At 45.2% G+C, this 21,253-nt stretch overlaps 1 protein-coding gene across 3 annotated transcripts in view; it reads right to left on the minus strand.

The window, feature by feature from the left end:
- PTK2B (protein tyrosine kinase 2 beta) overlaps positions 1-21,253 on the minus strand; it is a 142,120-nt gene that overhangs the window by 33,524 nt on the left and 87,343 nt on the right. For all 3 annotated transcript variants that reach the window (XM_070375487.1, XM_070375486.1, XM_070375488.1), the window contains 3 exons: positions 3,060-3,238; positions 2,470-2,557; positions 836-915 (listed from right to left, as the gene is read on the minus strand). In XM_070375487.1, coding sequence (XP_070231588.1) covers positions 836-915; positions 2,470-2,557; positions 3,060-3,238 — 347 coding nt within the window. The remainder of the gene's footprint in view (positions 1-835; positions 916-2,469; positions 2,558-3,059; positions 3,239-21,253) is intronic.

The raw sequence follows: 21,253 nt of genomic DNA on the forward strand, positions 1-21,253 counted from the left end.
GGCATCTGACAGAGTGGTGCATACATAGGGCCTTATGGCCAATCCATGCAGGGAGGGTTAAGTGGGGTGGACCTGGGAAATGGGAGACTTCAAGATGGAGAGACCCTTGAGTGGGCACTGAAGGAAGAGCCCAGGGCCACACTGCCTGCTCTCAAGGTGTGCTTCACAGGCATGCTCCGAGGTTTTCTAGGAATGTTGAGGGAAAGCAAACAACTTTGGGGACTTCCTTGGTGGCTCAGTGGTAAAGAATTAGTCTGCAGTGCAGGAGATGCAGGTTCAATCCCTGGGTTGGGAAGATCTCCTGGAGGAGGAAATGGCAACCCACTCCAGTATTCTTGCCTGGAGAATCCTACGGACAGTGGAGCCTGGTGGGCTACAGTTTGTGGGGTCCCAGAGTCAGAAATAGACTGAGTGTCTGAGCTGGATGATTTACCGACTCTGTACACGTCTATTAGCACCTACTGGAGTGGGGAATACAGCAGTGAGCAACACAGATGGAATCCCAGCATTCGAGTATCTCCCAGAAGCTTGCCTAGTATTCAAAGGAACGTTTACTGGATCACCTGGATGGCAGGTAGAAGGAAGAAGCTGGAGCCTGGAGGCAAGAACAATGGCAGCGAAAGGCAGACAGGGGACACGGAACAGAGAGAGGGCTGGCGCCTCTCTTCCCAGGGCCAGACGGTGAGCACCTCAGGGCTTTACCGTCTGTCAGCCACCACTTGTCCCCTTCCGGATCTCACATTCCTGCCTTGGAAGAGTGTCCAAGCTGGCCGAGAGCCCAGTGGAGGAGGGAAGGAGCAGGCAACCTCCCTGGAGTGGCCTGGAGGCCACCTACCTGAGCTCCAGACAGCCCAGCTGCAGGGCCATCCCCTCGCTGACCTTGCTGGCATAGCGCTGCATGTAGTCATTCCGGAGCTGGCAGGGAGAAAGGCCACAGTTCAGACTCTCGCCTCGCTCCCCATTTATTTCCCTGAGATGAGCAGAGGCCCCAGGAGGTGGAGGGGGCTTTGAACACCATCCTGCTGCCCTGAGTGGTCTCTCATCCCTCCCCTGACAAAGGCACAACTGCGTAGCAGGAGGGGGAGGTGCCCTGGGTAGTGTCGATTGTGCCCCCACAGGCATGATCGAGTTTTTGAAGCACTTTCATAGCACGTTTTTTTAAGGGTCCACAAGGCAGGAAGTTCAGGTTCCCCTCTCCCACTCCTCACTTTGGAGATAAAGAAACTGGGAATGGGGGGAGGAGTTAGTCATTTATTCTGGCTTCCCGATGGCTCAGGAGTAAAGAATCCTCTTGCAGTGCAGGAGACACAGATGAGGGTTTGACCCCTGGGTTGGGAAGATCCCCTGGAGGAGGGCATGGCAACCCACTCCAGTATTCTAGCCTGGAGAGGCGAGAGGAGCCTGGTGGACTACAGTCCTTGGGTTTGCAGAGTCGGACATGACTGAGCGACAGCACACATGCAGGCAGTAATTTACCCAAAGCCTTGTTGGTAAGTAGTGTTGGATGTCACCCAAGATACAAGAAAAGTCTGGCTTGGTCTCTAGAGGACCAGGAGGAAGATGTAGGCTGGGGCAAAGGCCAGACACAAAACAGCCATGGCGGCTCTCATGCACAAAGTGCTTATTCCCCGCCATGTCTTGTGCTGGGCACCTCAGGGGCACTACAGCCAGGAGTGTGGTGAGCTCCAAACAGCTCGTGGAAGTCAGTTATTAAGTTTTCCAAAATTTTGTGAGCCAAGATGGGAGTATTTGATTTAGTTTAGTTGCTAAGTTGTGTTTGATTCTTGTGACCCCACAGATTGTAGCCCATCAGGTTCCTCTGTCCATGGGATTTCCCAAGTAAGAATACTGGAGTGGGTTGCCATTTCCTTTTACAGGGGATCTTCTGGACCCAGGTCTCCTGCATTGCAGGTGGATTCTTTACTGCCTGAGCTACCAGCGGTTATTTACACCATGGAAATTGGCAAGTACTACAAATCAGAGTTGGTTTACCAGTACACTGCTAGTACTATCGTTAGGTCTTCATGGCAGCCCAATAATGTACATATTCTTCTTATCATCCCCTTTTTATAGAAGAGGAAACAACCTCATGCAGGTAAATTACGTCCTGAGGGGTTTCAGGTTGAGAAGTGGCAAAAGTGGGCTAGAAACCAGCTGTGTCAGACAGCCAAGCCTGTGTGCTACGACTGCTTCCCTTCTCTTTGGACTTGCTCTGCCTGCTTCCCCAGCCAGGTCTTCTGGGTAGTAAATAGCCCCTAGGAAAATCCAAGAGGGCCTGTGCCTATGGGGAGGGGTCATTCAGCCCTCAGGTGTGAAGGAAGCAGATTTGGATAGCTGACCAGGGACCAAGGAATGTCCCTGAGAGAAGTTTCCTGGAATGGGACCTTCAAAATGCAAGCCTTGTCTTTCCATCTCCCCAGGAGAGGATGGTCATAGGACCCAGGGGACTGGAAGATAAAATACTTTTACCTGTTGGTAAAAATAAAGCAGCGTGGTCTTGTCTTCTTTCAGGCTCTCCATGAAGTCCTCTGGCAGGTAGCGGACTTGAAGGTCATACCTGGGACAGGAAGTTCAAATTCTCTGGTTGACAGAGGGAAGCTGGTCCTACCAGGGGCTGCCCACGGAGCCCCTGGCTACCCATTCAGGACTTGCTCCTTCTTTTCCACGGGTGGGTGGAGGACCGCAGAGGACAGAGGGGTGGGTTGCCAACCACAGTGGTCAGTGCTGGTTCTGACTCTCCCTCTCCTCCCCGCGATGGTAGCTGTTCTCCTTAGGTTCACTCCCCAGCCCTTGGCCTGGCTCCCCCTCCTCCTTGCACTTCTGCTCCTCCTCCTCCACAACTCCAAGAGCATCCAGTCCAGGGATGCACCTAGATATCCATCTTGGAATGCGGATGTGTGGTCAGCCCTTATTAGGTCTTCGCAAACACGTGCATTGGATGCTACAGAAGGGCCAACCTAATCCGCCACTCAGTAAGTGCTCTGAGGAAAGGCCTCCCAGGGTCTCCCCACTCCTCATTTCCCCCTCCCCCACTCCAGAACCTGCGGCTCCTCCCTTACCTCCACTCGGCTTCCACGTGTAGACACTCATACTTGTCCTGCACCTCCCCCACTGTCATCAGCGGGTGCAGCCAGTGGATCTCATCTGACTTCATGTGCTTCAGCCTCAGCCCATAGCAGTCAGCCAGCTGGATGTTGGGCCCGATCCGCCCGCTCAGCAGGATGGAGGCGATGACGTCCTACAGAGGAGAAGAGAGGAGGCTTGACTCAGGGGTATGCCCTTCTGGGCTCCTACAGTCCTCACAGAGCCCCTGGAAGTGTGATTCTCTAGGGTGGGATTCTGACTTAAACGTTTTATTCATTGCTAATTCACTAGCACTTAGTGTAAGGCTTGGTACACAGTAGGCTCTATGTGATGAATGAACGACTTTGCAAAATCAGACAGAAATGGAGGAACTGAGAGGAGAAGCAAAGGAGAAAATGCAGTGAGGCAAACAGCATGGATTCCATGCTTATGCATTTCATTCCAACCCAACCAATCCATAACTACCGAGCACTGACCATGTAAGAAGCACCCTCTGAATGACTTCCAATTCAGCCAGCATTACTAAGTGTCTGCAGTAGGCATTTCTGGGAACTGTGCATACATTATTTCACTGAATCTGTGCAACACAAGGGAGCAGGTATTACATCCCCATTTGGCTGATGGGGAAACTTATGGAGATCACAGGGGCTTCCTTGATAGCTCATTTGGTAAAGAATCCATCTGCAATGCAGAAGACCCAGGTTCAATGCCTGGGCTGGGAAGATCCGCTGGAGAAGGGATAAGCTACCCAGTCCAGTATTCTTGGGCTTCCCTTGTGGCTCAGCTGGTAAAGAATCTGCCTGCAATGCAGGAGAGCTGGGTTCAAGAGCTAGGTTCGATCCCTGGGTTGGGAAGATCCCCCAGAGAAGGGAAAGGCTACCCACTCCAGTATTCTGACCTGGAGAATTCCATGTACTATATAGTCCATGGGGTCACAAAGAGCCGGACACAACTGAGCGACTTTCACTTCACTTCATTTTAATGGAGATCACACAGCTCATGGCATTAAGGTGGAATATGGACTCTGAGCCCTGGACTCTGAGGACTAGTACTAGATCAAGCTGCTTCATGGAAAGGTGGGCAGGGTAAGATAGAAGGGCAGGACTAGCATTAGGGATTAAGTGGCACCATTTCTGCACAAGAAGCATGGCCACCAGAAACAGAGTACTGACAAAAAATTAGGTGCCCTCCTTATTCCTGCTTTCTTGATCAGAAGCCAGCCCACCCCACAGCCTGGCCTGGAGCCTGAGTTGGATTAAGAGGCCTATTGACAGCAGCCTGGAAAACCACCATCTATAAAGTCCTGTCTAGTTCTGAAATCACATTGGTTCCACTTTAACTCAGGTTTCTCATGGAGTTTCACACATAATTGGTCAATCAAGCCCACTCCTGATGGAGTAAAAAGTGCTCTAAAGGCAAATGAAAAAACTCCCAAGCACTAACCAATCTCTGTTGAGTATCTTTGCAGTACATGCCACCCAGTCTGAGACCTCTGCGAATATTGAAAACTTCTAATATATATGAAGAAGACAGAAGTCAGTAGATTAGTATAATAAATCCCCATGTATACCCCACCCATCTTCAACAGTTACTAACATTTCGTCATTTTTACTTCTTCTATAACACCACCATCTACTACTTAACCACCACTCAACTATCATCAATTTTTACAGTTCTTCTTTCACAGTGAAATATATATTAATTTAAAGATACAAAGTTTAGGTACACAGTTTGACACATGAACACAACCTGTGCAACCCACATATCAATTAAGATATTTCCAGATCTCCAGAAAGTTCCCTCATATCCCTTTTCAGTCAACTTTCATGGTACATTCCTATTTCTGGTTCTAGGCAACAATTTTTTCCTCCCACTTTTACTTAGCTTTGCCTGTTGTAGAACTTCATATAATTGGAATCATTTCGTATATATTATTCATCCTCCTGTTGCTAAATACCTGGGCTATTCTTCATTTTTGCTATTGTAAATAAAATTACTATGAGCATTAATGTACAAGTCTTCTTGGGTATGTGTGTTGTCATTTCCTCTGGACAAATACCTAGGAGAGAAATGACTGGGTCAAAGGTAGATGAACTTTATAAGTGATTGCTACGATGATTCCATTATATATATATATTGTGATATATGAGATGTCCATTACACTGCATCCTCTCCAACTTTTGGTGTTAGAAATGTTTTTAATATTAGACATTTTAGTGAATATGCATAGTATCCCATTGTGTTTTTAACTTGCATTTCCCTGAAGACTAACAATATTGAGCACTCTTCCATCTGCTTGTAACAATTGCTGTATCTTCCTTTGTGAGGTACTTGTTCAAATTCATTGTCCAGTGTGTATGTGTGTCTATTGACTGTTGGAGGTCCTTATACAATCTAGATAAAAGTACTTTGCATATGTTTTATGAATATTTTCTCTAGATCTGTCCTGTGAAAGAAAGTGAAAGTCGCTCAGTTGTGTCTGACTCTGAGACCCCTTGAACTGTAGCCTGCCAGACTCTTCTGTCCGTGAAATTCTCTAGCTCAGAATACTAGGGTAGGTAGTCATTCCCTTCTCCAAGGGATCTTCCCAACCCAGGGATCAAACCCAGGACACCCACATTGCAGGTGGATTCTTTACCATCTGAGCCACCAGGGAAGCCCAAGAACACTGGAGTGGGTAGCTTATCCCTTCCCCAGGGGATCTTCCAGACCCAGGAATCGAACCAGGATCACCTGTATTGCAGGTGGATTCTTTATCAGCAGAGTTACCAGGGAAGCCCAGATTTGTACTGTGCCTATTATTTATTTCCTTAACAGCATCTTTCAATAAAGTCTCATTTACCAAAATATTCTTTTATGGCCAGTGCTTTTTGCATCTTAAGAAATCTTTGCCTGTCTCCAAATCATGAATATATTCTCCTGTTTTCGTGTATAAACTTCATAGCTTTAGAACTTCCCTGTGGTCCAGTGGCCAATGCAGGGGTCGTGGGTTCAATCCCTGGTCTGGGAAGATTCCATGTGCAGAGGGATAACTAAACCTGTGTGCCACAACTATTGGAGTCCTCGTTCCCTAGAGCCCATGCTCCACAATAAGAGAAGACTGCAGACCGCAACCGGAGAGGAACCCCTGCGCTTCAAAACTAGGAAAAGGCTGCACGCAGCAACAAAGATGTGGTGCAGCCAAAAATTAATTGATTTTTAAAAGGTTATAAAATAAAAACTTCATAGTTTTAGCTTTTACCTTTGTCTCTGTGATTGAGCTTGAGTTAACTTTTGTGTCTGGCATGAAGTAGGGGTCAAATAAAAATTTTTTTTAATCATAAAGATCTATGGTTATTCAGCATTGGCTGTTGATTTTCATTTCCTAATTGAATTGTTTTGCTGTCTTTGTCAAAATCAATTGGCCACATAGATTCTGGGCTCTCAGTTCTGTTCTACTGATTTCTGCCTGCGCTGTGCCAATGCCACTCTGTCTGCATTACTGTAGCTTTAGATAAGACCTTTTAAATTTTTATTTATTAATTTTACTTAGTTTGGTGTGCTGGGTCTTCATTGCTGCACACTGGCTTTCTTTAGTTGCAGTGAGTGGAGGATACTCCCTAGGAGCAGTACGTGGGCTTCTCTTTGCAATGTCTTTTCCTTGTTTTGGAGTAGGAGCTCTAGGTACCTGGGCTTCAGTAGTCACAGTGTGCAGGCTTAGTGATGCCAAGGCATGTGAGATCTTAGTTCCCAGACCAGGGATTGAACCTGTGTCCCCTGCATTGGCAGGCAGACCAGAGAATGAGTGAACCGCCAAACCATCATTCTTAACCAGTGAACCTCCAGGGAAGTCCCTAGAGGAGATCTTGAAGTTAAACAGCATAAGCCTTCCGCCATTTCTTCCCCAAGATTATTGTGCTATTCTGGGTCTCTGCATCTCCATATACATTTTTGAATGTTTGTCACTTTCTATTTAAAATATCTGCTGAATTATGATTGAGATTGTGTTACATCTATAGCTTAGCGAGGAAGAGCTGGCATCTTAACAGCACGGAGTCTTCCAATCCTCACACATGGCATATCTTTCCATTCGTTTTGCTTGTCTTTCACATTTGTCAGCAATGATTTGTATTTTCCAGTGTATAGGTTTTACAGGTCTTTTGTTAAATTCACTCCTAATTTTAACAATTAGGACTGATGCTGAAACTCCAATACTTTGACCACCTGATGTGAAGAGCTGACTCATTGGAAAAGACCCTGATGCTGGGAAAGATTGAGGTCAGGAGGAGAAGGGGGTGACAGAGGATGAGATGGTTGGGTGGAATCACTGACTCAATGAACATGAGTTTGAGCAAACTCTGGGAGATAGTGAAGGACAGGGAAGCCTGGCATGCTGCGGTCCATGGGTCGCAAAGAGTCGGACACGACTTAGCAACTGAACAACAACATGGTTTGAGAGAGAAAGGTCTGTTTACTGAGACATCCTAGGACCAATGACACCCTGATAGTCAGCTGGATACCAAACACCCAGTCTTACTTTCCAAATACCCTTCTGTACTAAACAGATCTAGGATTCCTTGGAGAAATGCTGATTCCCCGGCTGGGGCAAAGAAGGTCTGAGATGACCCTGGAATACCTTTTTGTGCTAGAAAAAAGGAAGTGTTTAGAGCATGTTGGGGGACACATAACAAGGAACCAGTATCAGCTCAAAGGGGCTGGACAAGCCAAGTTTGGGAGAACATAAGCATTACAGTCTACCATGGTGGAGTGCATCCACAGAATAAAACAGAATCTAGGACAGATCAGTAAATAAATGGGGGAGAAGAGGATGTTTTTCCTTAGAGTAGAATACTAACTAGGAAATGTAGAAGAAAGGATGGAAATAGAAAATCACTGTCAACAAACTCAGTGTTGGTTAGTTCAGGCATGATTCATCAATGGAAGATAAGGCTGGAGGGCAGAGGATACTGACGTGGTCTGAGTGTATCTCCTTTTAGACACTAATCAAATACAAAGGAAAACCTGACAGACACAAGTGATCAGGTCAACAAAGATAACTTGACCAGTGCTAGAACAAAGTAAAGAGGACATGCCTCCCACCTTGATACACGAAGATGGGCACAGGACGTCATGTCTGGGCCATCTCTGCTCTGAGTTCACGATGAGTCTAGCACAGACCTGGGTGAGTGGTCTCCTCAGAGACTGATAGATGGAATAAAGGGCTTAACTCTCTCAGACTAAGAAACTCTTTCAGATTGGAGGAGACCAGAGAGATATAACAATCAAATGCAATGTGTGTTCCTGGACCAGACAGGAAAAATAGATATTTTAGGCACAGGTGGTGAAATTTGAATGGGTTCTATGGTTTGGGCTTCCCTGGTGGCTCAGTAGTAAAGAATTCACCTGCCAATGCTGGACACATGGGTTCGATCCCTGGGTCAGGAAGATCCCCTGGAAAAGGAAATAGCAACCCATTCTAGTGTTCTTGCCTGGAGAGTCCCATGGACAGAGGAGCCTGGGGGGTTACATTCCATGGGGCCACAAAGAGTAGGACATGGCTTAGCAACTGGACAACAAATGGTTTAGATGGTAGTGGTCATTGTAGCAATGGTGATTTCCCACTTTAGATGGTCACAATTCTGTAGAAGAGTGACCTTGTGTGGGAGAAATAAACACTGAAGTCTTTTCAGTGATGGAGCAGTACTGCTGCAACTTGCTTTCAAATAACTCAGGAAGAGAATAATGATAGTGGGCATAGTGTATGCGTGTTTATGGAGAGATAGAGCCACTACATATGGAAAATGACACATTTAAACAATTGGGAAATCTGGGTGTAGGTGATATGGGACTTAGGCCATGTCTTTCAATTTTTTTATGTTTTAAATAATTTCAAAATGAAGACAGTCTCTGGTAAGGGAGATTCCCAGCCATATAAGAATTAAAGGCACCATATCAAATGGACTAATAGAATTTCTGCCCAGTTTGACAGGGGCCTTGTGTCCAGTTTCTCTTCCACTTAAGAGTCTCTGAGAGAAACCAGACTGTATCCACTTTTTGCTCTGTGGTTGTAAAACTCTCCAGGGCATAACTGGTGCAAATTTTTTCCCCCTAGGTTTCCTTCTAAAACACAACCAACTTCTATCATAGGGATGTTGGGATAAGGTTAAATCTAGATCCTTAGAGTGGAAATTCATTAAGAGATTCTTCATCCAACAGATTTTCACAGGAAGATTGATCTCAGCTTCAGGTAGGGAAGAGTATAAAGTGTACTATTTGGGGGGCTGCTTGATACTGAGCAGGCTTTTACCAGAAGGCATTCTTCCTAGAGGAGGAAACCTGAAGCTCCTGGGGGGAGGGAGCTTTACTAAATGGCTACTGCACCCACCATCACCATCACCGTCACCCCACTAGTTACTGACGAAAGGATGTTGTACATAAAAGAACTTGGCTGCTCTTTGTCCTTGCTTCTGGGAAGGGAGCCTCTGAACCCCTGAAATTTCCTAAGTATCACTTGCTGCTGCTAACTGCTAAGTCACTTCAGTTGTGTCCGACTCTGTGCGACCCCATAGACAGCAGCCCACCAGGCTCCCCCGTCCCTGGGATTCTCCAGGCAAGAACACTGGAGTGGGGTGCCATTTCCTTCTCCAATGCATGAAAGTGAAAAGTGAAAGTGAAGTTGCTCAGTCATGTCTGACTCTTAGCGACCCCATGGACTGCAGCCTACCAGGCTCCTTCATCCATGGGATTTTCCAGGCAAGAGTACTGGAGTGGGGTGCCATTGCCTTCTCCAAAGTATCACTTAGAGTATCTTTATTGTTCCTGGTGGGTTCCTTGGACTGAGGTTTATGCTGCTGAAGTGATTCATGGTGGGCCCCTGAAAAGTCTCATGAAGGGGGCTGGCCTTGTTGGAAAAACCAACCATGTCATTAGAGGTTTAGAGCTTTGAATCATGTGATATTAGCCTGGCTGAGGAGGAGGAGGTGGAAGGTTGGAACATCAAATCAAATAGATAAAGAAAATGTGATATATAAATATAATGGAATATTACTCAGCCATTAAGAGGAATGCAATAATGCCATTTGTGGGAATATGAACAGACCTGGAGATTGTCATACTCAGTGAAGTAAGTCAGATAGAGAAACAAATATAATATGATATCCCTTCTATGCAGACTCTAAAAAGAAAAATGATATAAATGGATTTATTTACAAAACAGAAATAGACTTACAGATTTTAAAAATGAACTTGTGGTTGCCCAGGGGAAGGATGGGGGGATGGGACAGTTAGGGAGTTTGGGATGGACATGTACACACTGCTATATTTAAAATGGATAACCAACAAGAACCTACTATATAGCACAGGGAACTCCATTCAATGTTATGCGACAGCCTGGTTTGGAGGAGAATGGATACATGTATACGTACGGCTGAGTCCCTTCACTGTTCACCTGAAACTATCACAACATTGTTAATCGTCTCTGCTGCTGCTGCTGCTAAGTCGCTTCGGTCGTGTCTGACTCTATGCGACCCCAGAGACGGCAGCGCAGCAGGCTCCCCCGTCCCTGGGATTCTCCAGGCAAGAACACTGGAGTGGGTTGCCATTTCCTTCTCCAATACCCCAGTAGAAAATAAAAACTTTAAAAATAAAATAAATAAAAAGGAGATGCTTCTTTTCAGGGGGTGGAAGGGAGAAAGTGGCTTAAGTGGAGGGGGGCCCTAGAGTGAGCTGGGGAATCAATTTAAAAGAAAAAAAACTTAGAGGTTTGACATGATCTCACCATGGAGGCTTCTGCATCAGTCCTGCTGCCCCTCTCACCCTTCACTGCCTCTTCTCTCATATCCACACAGCTTCTTGTCCAAACGGTGGGAGCAGCAGTATCAGCCCTCTGCCCACAGCTCATAAACTGTCATTAATGAGTTCCATATTTCTTTCTCTATGAGTAAATCACTTCGAAAAACAATGGTATAGGATGTTTACCTACTCACGAAATTGCAATATGTAACATGATAGAAAGGAGGGGGGAAGCTGTCTTAATTGTATCAATTGTTATTGAGCTAAGTCCAGGATTCTTTTTTTTTTTGCTACAAGAAAATCTTTCCTTCTGCCCATGTGAGGGCTACTGAAAGGCAGGCCCCCAATCAGCCTATGGCTCACAGCTTCGGATGTGCAAACAGTGGGATTTCTGTGGCTTTTCCTCCTGCTTGACTGACATAAAAGTATTGGCTTTATCAACCAGCGTGAAGACTTCAGACTGTCTTCACCTCTCTCCCTGTTCTCTGGCATCTCCTCGTACAGGTCAGAAACAAACAAGGGGCAAGACCAGATGCCTATCCCCATGCCCAGGATAATTTAGTTCTAAAGAAAAAAGATCATCTGAGCAATTAATTCCTCAATCCATTTTCTTGCTCTTTTGTTGGAGTTGAGTCATATTTTTTTCCATCTGAAGTTGATTTCTTTTTTGAAATTGATTTTTATATATAGTGTGAGGGCTCAGACAGTAAGGAATCTGCCTGCAATGCGGGAGACTGGGCTTGATCCCTGGTTGGGAAGATTGCCTGAAGAAGGGAATGGCAACCCACTCTAGTATTCTTGCCTAGAGAATCCTATGGACAGAGGATCCTGGGGGGCTATAATCCAGGTTGCAGAGTCGGATATGGCCAGCAACTAAACCATCATGCCTGATGTCACACCCCTTACTGCGGGAAGCCTGCAACCAGGGATTGGTCACTGTGGGGGTTTCAAGCCCCTATCCTTTCATGCCCAGCAGAGCTGTCCCATCCAGCTCCAGTGCTCCCTGTGACGTGTCCTGTCACAGCCCAACTCTTTTCTCTGCCCAGTCTTGTTGTTTTTATCACTCACTCCAGGTGAGGTTCATGGGCATGCTCACTGATGCTTCCTGCCTGCAAAGATCATTAGGGTCCGCTTTCTGGGAACCCACCCAAGGCTCTGGCCTTCATTTGCTTTCCAGGCTTGATCTAACTCACTCTCCTTACTTCTTACTCTTTGGCTTATGAAAACAAAATGATGGAACTTAGGGACTTCCTTGGTGGTCCATAGTTAAGACTTCATCTTTCAATGCACAGGGTTTGGATTTCATCCCTGGTCAGGGAGCTAAGATCCCACATGCCTCTTGGCCAAAAAACCAAAACGTAAAACAGAAACAACATGGTCCACATTTTAAAAAAATCCTTTAAAAATAGTAGAAATTAAAATTTTAATAACTTGAAACTTTGGTTTTATAAAGTCCTGCTTGAATTGTACTTTAAAAGTTACCCCTTTGAGATGAAAGGCACATTTAAGGAGGTGACTTTTGTTACTGGGTTCTCACTTTCTAGACAATAAGATCCAGACTCTTTAACATGAGGCATAAAAGGCCCTCTGGAATTTTCCTCCGTGTGTTTTTTCCAGATCATCTCCCATGCTGACACACAATGAATTTTAAGCACCTGCCATCTCCCAGTATTACTCTCCATGCCCAAGAGGCTCTTCCCTCTTGGAGGATGCCAGGTGCCCTCCTCTCCTGTCCTCTCCTGATTGAGTTGCATCAAAGCAGTCAGTCCTAAAGGAAATCAACCATGAATATTCATCGGAAGAACTGATGCTGAAGCTGAAGATCCAATACTTTGGCCACCTGATTCGAAGAGCCGACTCATTGGAAAAGACCTTGATGCTGAGAAAGATGGAAGGCCAAAGGAGAAAGGGACAGCAGAGGATGAGATGGTTAGATAGCATCACCAACTAAATGGACATGAGTTTGAGCAAACTCCTGGAGATAGTGAAGGACAGCAAAGCCTGTTGCAAAGAGTCAGACAGGACTTAGCAGTTGAACAATAACAACAAGCTTTCTGAGGTCCCCTGGGAAGCCCTGCCTGAATTGCCTTGACAGGGTTTGTTTTCGTCCCTGGGTTCCCAAAGAAGTTTGCACACTCTAAGATGCTGTTGGGCTTCCCTGGTGGCTCAGATGGTAAAGAATCCGCCTGCAATGCAGAATGCGGGAGACCTGGGTTTGATCTCTGGGTTGAGAAGATCCCCTGGAGAAGGGAACAGCTATCCACTCCAGTATTCTGGCCTAGAGAATTCCACAGGCAGAGGACCCTGGAAGACTGCAGTTCATAGGATTCCAAAGAGTCGGACATGACTGAGTGATTTTCACTTTCATGTTTGTCTTTCAGGTTGCTGTTATGGATTGAATTTCCCACCCTCCCCACTGGGATATGTTGAAATCCGAACTGCCAGACCTTAGAACATGACCTTATTTGGAAGCAAGATCTTTAGAGACTAATCAACTTAAAATGAAGTAGTTAGAGCGGACCTTAATCCAGTATGACGGGTGTCTTTATAAAAAACAGAAATTCAGGCGCAATGAGAGTTACACACCCAAGAAGAATGCCATGTGAAGATAGGGGATCTTGTTGCAGAAACCAGTAATCAGGAAATCAAGCATCAAACTCGGTAAGTTGGAGAACTCAGGTTTATTAGGCTGGTGGGCCCGGAGGAGTTAACACTCTAAACTCTGAGCCCCAAACAAAGGGGTTACAGAGTTTTTATAGACAGACTATAGTGGGCAACATTAGCTGTTAATAGGCTGGTTTAAACTAAGGGGTTTCGCGCACTGGGAACAGCAGTCAAGATGGGGAAGGGGTTCCTGACCTCTACACGGAGAGGCATGATTAAGCAGGTTTGCAGGGGCTTGCAAAAAGCAGCACAAGGGTGAGTGAGATAAGCTCCAGTTTCTAGTATTTTAAGTCCCTACTTTCTGAGACTACATGATATAGGTGATCCAGACTTTGCAAGGAGCAAGCTGAGCTTACAGAGGCAGAAAGAGCAGGAGGTTATGTAAAATTTTTACTTTTCCTTTTCATTCTGAGTGATACTGCTGCAAGCCCAGGAATGGTAATGGTTGCTAGGAACCACCCAAGGTGAGGAAGATGCAAGGAAACATTGTTCTCTTACAGGTTTCTGAGGGAGCATGGCCCTGCCAACAACTTGACCTTGGACTTCTAGCCTCCAGATCTGTGATAAAAATGAATTTTTGTTGTTTTGACTCACCCCACTTGTGTTACTTTGTTAGAGAAGCCAGAAGAAATGAATACAGACATTCACCAATTAGAACTAAGACAATGGTTGATATTTGTCTTTCTAACCTTTCAAATGCAAGGTCAGAAGCCAAACCTTACATACAATATTATCCTCTTGACAAGCCCAGTGCTTGGCCCACAGGAGAGTCTCAAATACTTCAGGGATGAATGAATGAGTAAATGAATAGAAGCCAGCTCTCTGGATAACAAGTCAGGGTTATGAGAAACAGGGACCAACATTAAAAGATGTTCAAGAGATCAAGAGTGTGGTGACTAATGACATCACCAAGACTTTGGCATCTTTCAGATCCAGCCAAGACTGTGCAGTAGGCCATGACCAGGTTACCTAACCTCTACTTCCTCATCTGAAAAATGGGGAGAATACCTCTTTTGTTATGAGATTTTTGGATGGGATTAGATAACGTGCTATAAATATAAGGTGCAGATATAAAATTATAAACATGTAACACTGTCCCTTTTCCACCTTCTAAGGAGGTTTCCATGGACCACTCAACTCTTGAACTTAGGTAGCATGAACTTGGTAATGGGGAGTGTGAAGCAATGCAGTTGAATTTGAATTATACACTGGAAGAAACAAACAGTTGACAGTACGTGTGTGTGCTAAGTCGCTTCAGTTGTGTATGACTCTGTGCAACGCTATGGATGGTAGCCCGCCAGGCTCCTCTGTCCATGGGATTCTCCAGGCAAGAATACTGGAGTGGGTTGGCATGCCCTCCTCCAGAGGGTCTTCCCGACCCGGGGATCGAACTGGTGTCTCTTACACCTCCTGCATCGGCAGGTGAGTTCTTTACCAGTAGTGCCACCTGGGAAGCCAAAGAGTTGACTAAGGGAAGAAAAAGAATGGATTTTGCCATGAGCAGTAGAGGGAAGGAAGATAAGCGCCTTCGTGGGCTGGATTTTAGAAATTTTAAAAAAATGCAAGTAAAGATATTTTTGGTCTGCAGTCAACCCGATTTGATATTAAGACATGGTTATAAAAATGTTTAAGAAATGTTGCTATTTTTCATAAAAGTGATCCCTCAATGATATTTTTTCCCTAAGAGATTACAGTAAAGATTCAAACTGATTTCTAATTATTTTTAAATAGCAGACTAATAATTTTTTTGGAGTGTGAAACTACTAAGATTGGCTTCAAGGATAAGCAAGCTGGCCAAGCTTTTGGTGGGTTCCAGACATGTAAAGAGCTTACGTAGAAAGCTTACGTAGCAAGCTTACCTAGCCTTAAAGTAACACAGAAGAGTAGGTGCTTAATAAACAGTGGCCATTGTCAGGGTGGGTCGGCAAAGAAGAGATGAGCCTGGCTCAAGGTCAAGTTATCCTGGGAGTTGGATTAATGAACTCAATAAGTCTATTTTGTCATTGTTTTCATCACTAAGTGATGTTCAACTCTCCTGAAACCCCATGGACTGTAGCACGCCAGGCTCCTTTGTTCATAGCATTTCCCAGGAAAGAATACTGGAGTGAGTTGCCATTTCCTTCTCCAGGGGATCTTCCCAACCCAGGGATAGAACCCATGCCGCCTTCATTGCAGGTGGATTCTTCACCATTGAGCCACCAGGAAGATCCCCAAGAAGTCTATAGCTGAGACATAAAATTTGAGAGCCTGAAATAGAGTCTAAAGTTGCCTGATCAGAGGCTCCTCTGACTCCCAGCCTGAGTGGGAGCTGGAGGCCTGGGAAATGGACCCATGGAGAACCTGTCTGAGTAGAGGCTGAGGGAGAAGGAGAGAGCCATGGTTACCAGTAACTTCCGGTAACAGCTCTTCAGCTCCATCAAAGGGGTCCAGGTGGTTAAGGAAAGCTGTCACTGGTAAAAGAATCTGAGACCATTTCTAAGCTGAAGACAGTCCTGGTGGGAGCAGGCAGCTGACAAACGATGAATGAGCCTCAGAGGATGTCATGTGATGGCCATGGAGAAGTTGCCCGGGAAGAAATAATGCAGAGAAAAATGACTTCCTTCTGCCTGGAGCAAGAAAGCCACAAAGGGTTTTGCATTCCCAGGGCAAAGCTCATGATAGCAGGCTTCTTCTTTTCCCCTTCAACCACACATAGAGGCAGGAAGTGAAGTTCTGAGAAAGTGCAGAAATAGGTGGAAAAGGACTTCTTTTTAAATGACTTGTACAGAATGTAAGAGGTGTCTCTGGAAAATATTCTGTTAAGAATAAGACCGTTCTGTCAAATATTTGGATTTACTAATAAACCCCAAGGAAAGACTCTGGCTGCCAAGCTGAGATTTATTAATAGAGGGAGGAGGAATGAGATAATCCATTATGACAGAACCAAGAGGACTTCATGTACTTCTTTTTTTCTTTCTCATTTCTTTAAATATTAATTTTTTTCATTTATTTATTTTTGGCTGCACTGGTTCTTCATTGCTGCACGCAGGCTCTCACTGCATGCAGTGATCGGGGGCTACTCTTCATTGAGGTGCACGAGCTTCTCATTGGAGTGGCTTTTCTTATTGTAGAGCACAGGCTCTAGGTGCCCAGGTAGCATGTGGGATCTTCCAGAACCAGGGATTGAACCCACTTGTCCTCTGCAATGGCAGGCGGATCCTTCACCAGTGGATCACCAGGGAAGTCCCTCATGTTCTTCTTTGAAACAAGTCTTCCTACCAAAATATCTCTTGAAGTCATGACTCACTGATTTGTTTGTGTGGCATATAGTGTCTGCCTTAGAGCGAGTTTGCTTCAGTGTGACAGGTGAAGCTTTATTCTCACATAGGGCGATGGGTTCCAGGTTGTTCATTTCACCATAATGCTTCATAACTCACATCAGTGAGTGCTAACAGGCATTGGCATTTGGGGCCAGATGATTCTTTGCTGTGTGGTGCCATGTGGCACCCATGGCTGCAGCCTACTGAATGTCTCGCCCCAGTCATTCCGACAATGATGATAACATGACAAGCGAAAAAGAAGGCCCCTACATGTTTCCAAATGCCAGGTTCCAGGAGATGTGGAACAGCCCTCAGGGTGAACTGTCAACTCATCTATTTGGTACTGTTTTCTTCTGCATGTATTGATACCAAAAATTACACAAGAAAACCTCTCAATGATTCTCATCCATGCATTCAGTAATTAACATATTCTTGCATCAGGCTCCCTTCTAGGTGCGGTGGATACAGCAGAGAATGAGAGAAAGTCCTGTACCCGGGGAGCTCCCATCCTAGTGCAAAGATAGATAGGAATATCTGCATTGTATCAAGAATCTGAAGGGCTTCCCAGCTGACTCAGTGGTAAAGAATCCACCTGCCAATGCAAGAAATGAGGGTTCAATCCCTGGGTCGGGATGATCCCCTGGAGGAAGAAATGGTAATCCACTCCAGTATTCTTACCTGGGAAATCCCATGGACAGAGGAGCCTGGTGGGATACAGTCCATGGGGTCATAAAGTGTTGGACATGACTGAGTGACTGAGCACAACACAACATCAAGAATCCGAAATGTGTTTATATCTTGGATTTAGTTCTATGCCTGGAAGTGTGCTATAGACTGCTGGTGTGACCCCCAAATGCATATTCTGAAGCCTTAATACTCAACGGGATGGTAGCTAGAAGTGAAGCCTTTGAGAGGTGAATAAGTCATGACGCTGGAGCCCTCACGTAGGAGACTAGTGCCCTTATAAGAAGAGACAAAAGGGTAATGAACATTTTCTCTGTCATGTGAGGACAGCAAGAAGTGGCCATCTGCAAGCCAGGAGGAGGGCTCTCACCAGAACCCAGCCCTCCTGGCACCCTGGTCTTGGATTTCCAGCTTCTAGAACTGGGAGTAACAAATCTCTGTTGTTTAAGCCCTGTAGCCTGTGTTATGTTCTTACAGCAGCCATGTTGTTATGGTGGCCACGCTGTTACAGCAGCCAAAGCATAAATTGATGAACTGATTCAAACCCCAGAAATATTCTGTATACAAAGAAACTCACTGTAGCAGTTATAAAAACAGCAAAAGCCCCAGCATAAGCCACCAATCCAAATAGTTTGAAAAGGCCCATGAAAGTGATGGGAGGACCACATGGGGTTTATGTGCTAGTATAATTTTACAAAAATTGTATAAAGAGCTTGTAATCACCTTTGAAAACAGCTTCTATTATAAAATGGGAGGTGTAGTATATATATACCCTGGTGGCTCAGTGGTAAAGAATTTGCCTGCCAAGCAGAAAATGCAGGTTCGATACCTGGGTCAGGAAGATCCCCTGGAGAAGGAAATGGCAACCCACTCCAGTGTTCTTGTCTGGAGAATCCCATGGACAGGGGAACCTGGTGGCTATAGTCTAAGAGTCGGACATGACTTAGCGACTAAAAAACAGCAACAACAACAGCAAGTACTATTATTAAATGAACATGTATTCCATTCTACATATCGTTGGATTCAATTTTCTAATATTTTGTTGAGTATTTTTGCCTCTATATTCATGAGAGATAATGATTTATAGTTTTCCATTCATGTCTGTCTTTCATATATTCTTGTTATACTTGTAAAAAACTTTGAAAATAAATGTCTAAATTTGGCTATTATATTAGGCTTAGTTTAGCAGATGAGGCATAAGAAATCCACAGTGAAATAAGAGCAGACATCAGCTTCCAGTCCGAGACAAATGGTAACTTTTGCCTACATGCTTGGCTTACATGCTACCCGGTAGAGACCTCCTACCCAACTTATAGGATCAGCTCTTAAGAGATACACAAACTCCATGGGAAGGCGCCAAGATGGCGGAGGAGTAGGACGGGGAAAACACTTTCTCCCCACAAATTCATCAAAAGAGCATTTAAACGTCGAGTAAATTCCACAAAACAACTTCTGAATGCCGGCAGAGGACATCAGGCACCCAGAAAAGCAACCCAACTCCTCGAAAGGAGGTAGGAAAAAATATTAAAGACAATAAAAGAGACAAAAGAGGGAGGGACGGAGTTCCGTCCCGGGAAGGGAGTCTTAAAAAGAGAGAAGTTTCCAAACACCAGGAAACCTTCTCACTGCCGAATCCTTGCCGAGCTTTGGAAGCACAGAGGACAACATAACAGGGAGAAAAAATAAATAAACAATTAAAACTCGCAGATTGCGAGCCCTACGTAACTCCTCCAGCGGAGAAGCAGCGCAGACGCCTGCATCCGCCATTAGCAAGCGGGGGCTGGGCAGGGAGGCGCGGCGCGGGCTGCTGCATCGCTGAGAGTAAGAATCTGGCCTGAATACCCTGAGCACTATCTGAGTGAAATAATTTGGGCTAGCAAACCAGACTGTGGGATATCTACCATGCGAAAAGCCAGCCCTAACCTAAGACACTGCCAGCCCGCGCGACGGAACAAAGGACTAAACAGAGGTAGCGGCTGCAAACCTTCCCCCTCGGTGACAGGCAGCCAGAGCCGAAGGGGGCAATCGCAGCCCCAGAGAGACATTATCTATAAAACTGGCTTCTTTGCTAACTAAAACTTATTGGGGGTCTGGACGGTCAACATCTGCCTGAGAAGGTGCGCCGGTTTTACACCCAGATAACCAAGTGGCGGGGAGGCGATAAGTCGCAGCATTGGCGCTCGCCAAACACCTCATCACCTGAGCTGCTCGGACCTGGGAAGAGCACAAAACGCAGCCCCAACTGAGTCTGCGCCTCTGAGGACTGCCTGAGTGCCTGAACCTGAGCGGCTTGGACCTGGGACGCGTATGCAACCCAGGGCCAGCCTCGGATTGTTCCCGGCGGAACAACCTAGAGCCTGAGCAGTGTGGGCAGGGAAGCTACACGCGCCGTGAGCGGGGGCAGACCCAGTGTGGCTGAGGCACTGCGAGCGCACGCCAGTGTCATTTGTTTGCAGCATCCCTCCCTCCCTCCCCATAGCGCGACTGAACAAAGAGAAGAAATACAGCTCCACCTACCAGAACACCGACACAAGCTTCCCTAACCAGGAAACCTTGACAAGCCACCTCTACATACCCACACACAGTGAGGAAACGCCACAATAAAGAGAACTCCACAAACTGCCAGAATACAGAAAGGACTCCCAAATTCAGCAATTTAAACAAGATGAAGAGACAGAGGAATACCCAGCAGATAAAGGAACAGGATAAATGCCCACCAAACCAAACAAAAGAGGAAGAGATAGGGAATCTACCTGATAAAGAATTCCAAATAATGATAGTGAAATTGATCCAAAATCTTGAAATTAAAATGGAATCACAGATAAATAGCCTGGAGACAAGGATTGAGAAGATGCAAGAAAGGTTTAACAAGGACCTAGAAGAAATAAAAAGAGTCAATATATAATGAATAATGCAATAAATGAAATTAAAAACACTCTGGAGCCAACAAATAGTAGAATAACAGAGGCAGAAGATAGGATTAGTGAATTAGAAGATAGAATGGTAGAAATAAATGAATCAGAGAGGATAAAAGAAAAACGAATTAAAAGAAATGAGGACAATCTCAGAGACCTCCAGGACAATATTAAACGCTACAACATTGAATCATAGGGTTCCAGAAGAAGAAGACAAAAAGAAAGACCATGAGAAAATACTTGAGGAGATAATAGTTGAAAACTTCCCTAAAATGGGGAAGGAAATAATCACCCAAGTCCAAGAAAGCCAGAGAGTCCCAAACAGGATAAACCCAAGGAGAAACACCCCAAGACACATATTAATCAAATTAACAAAGATCAAACACAAAGAACAAATATTAAAAGCAGCAAGGGAAAAACAACAAATAACACACAAGGGAATTCCCATAAGGATAACAGCTGATCTTTCAATAGAAACTCTTCAAGCCAGGAGGGAATGGCAAGACATACTTAAAATGATGAAAGAAAATAACCTACAGCCCAGATTATTGTACCCAGCAAGGATATCATTCAAGTATGAAGGAGAAATCAAAAGCTTTTCAGACAAGCAAAAGCTGAGAGAATTCTGCACCACCAAACCAGCTCTCCAACAAATACTAAAGGATATTCTCTAGACAGGAAACACAAAAATGGTGTATAAACTCGAACCCAAAACAATAAAGTAAATGGCAACGGGATCATACTTATTAGTAATTACCTTAAACGTAAATGGGTTGAATGCCCCAATCAAAAGACAAAGACTGGGTGAATGGATACAAAAACAAGACTCCCTACATA

The sequence above is a fragment of the Bos mutus genome, chromosome 8 (assembly GCF_027580195.1).
Source record: "Bos mutus isolate GX-2022 chromosome 8, NWIPB_WYAK_1.1, whole genome shotgun sequence".
Classification (NCBI taxonomy): Eukaryota; Metazoa; Chordata; class Mammalia; order Artiodactyla; family Bovidae; genus Bos; species Bos mutus.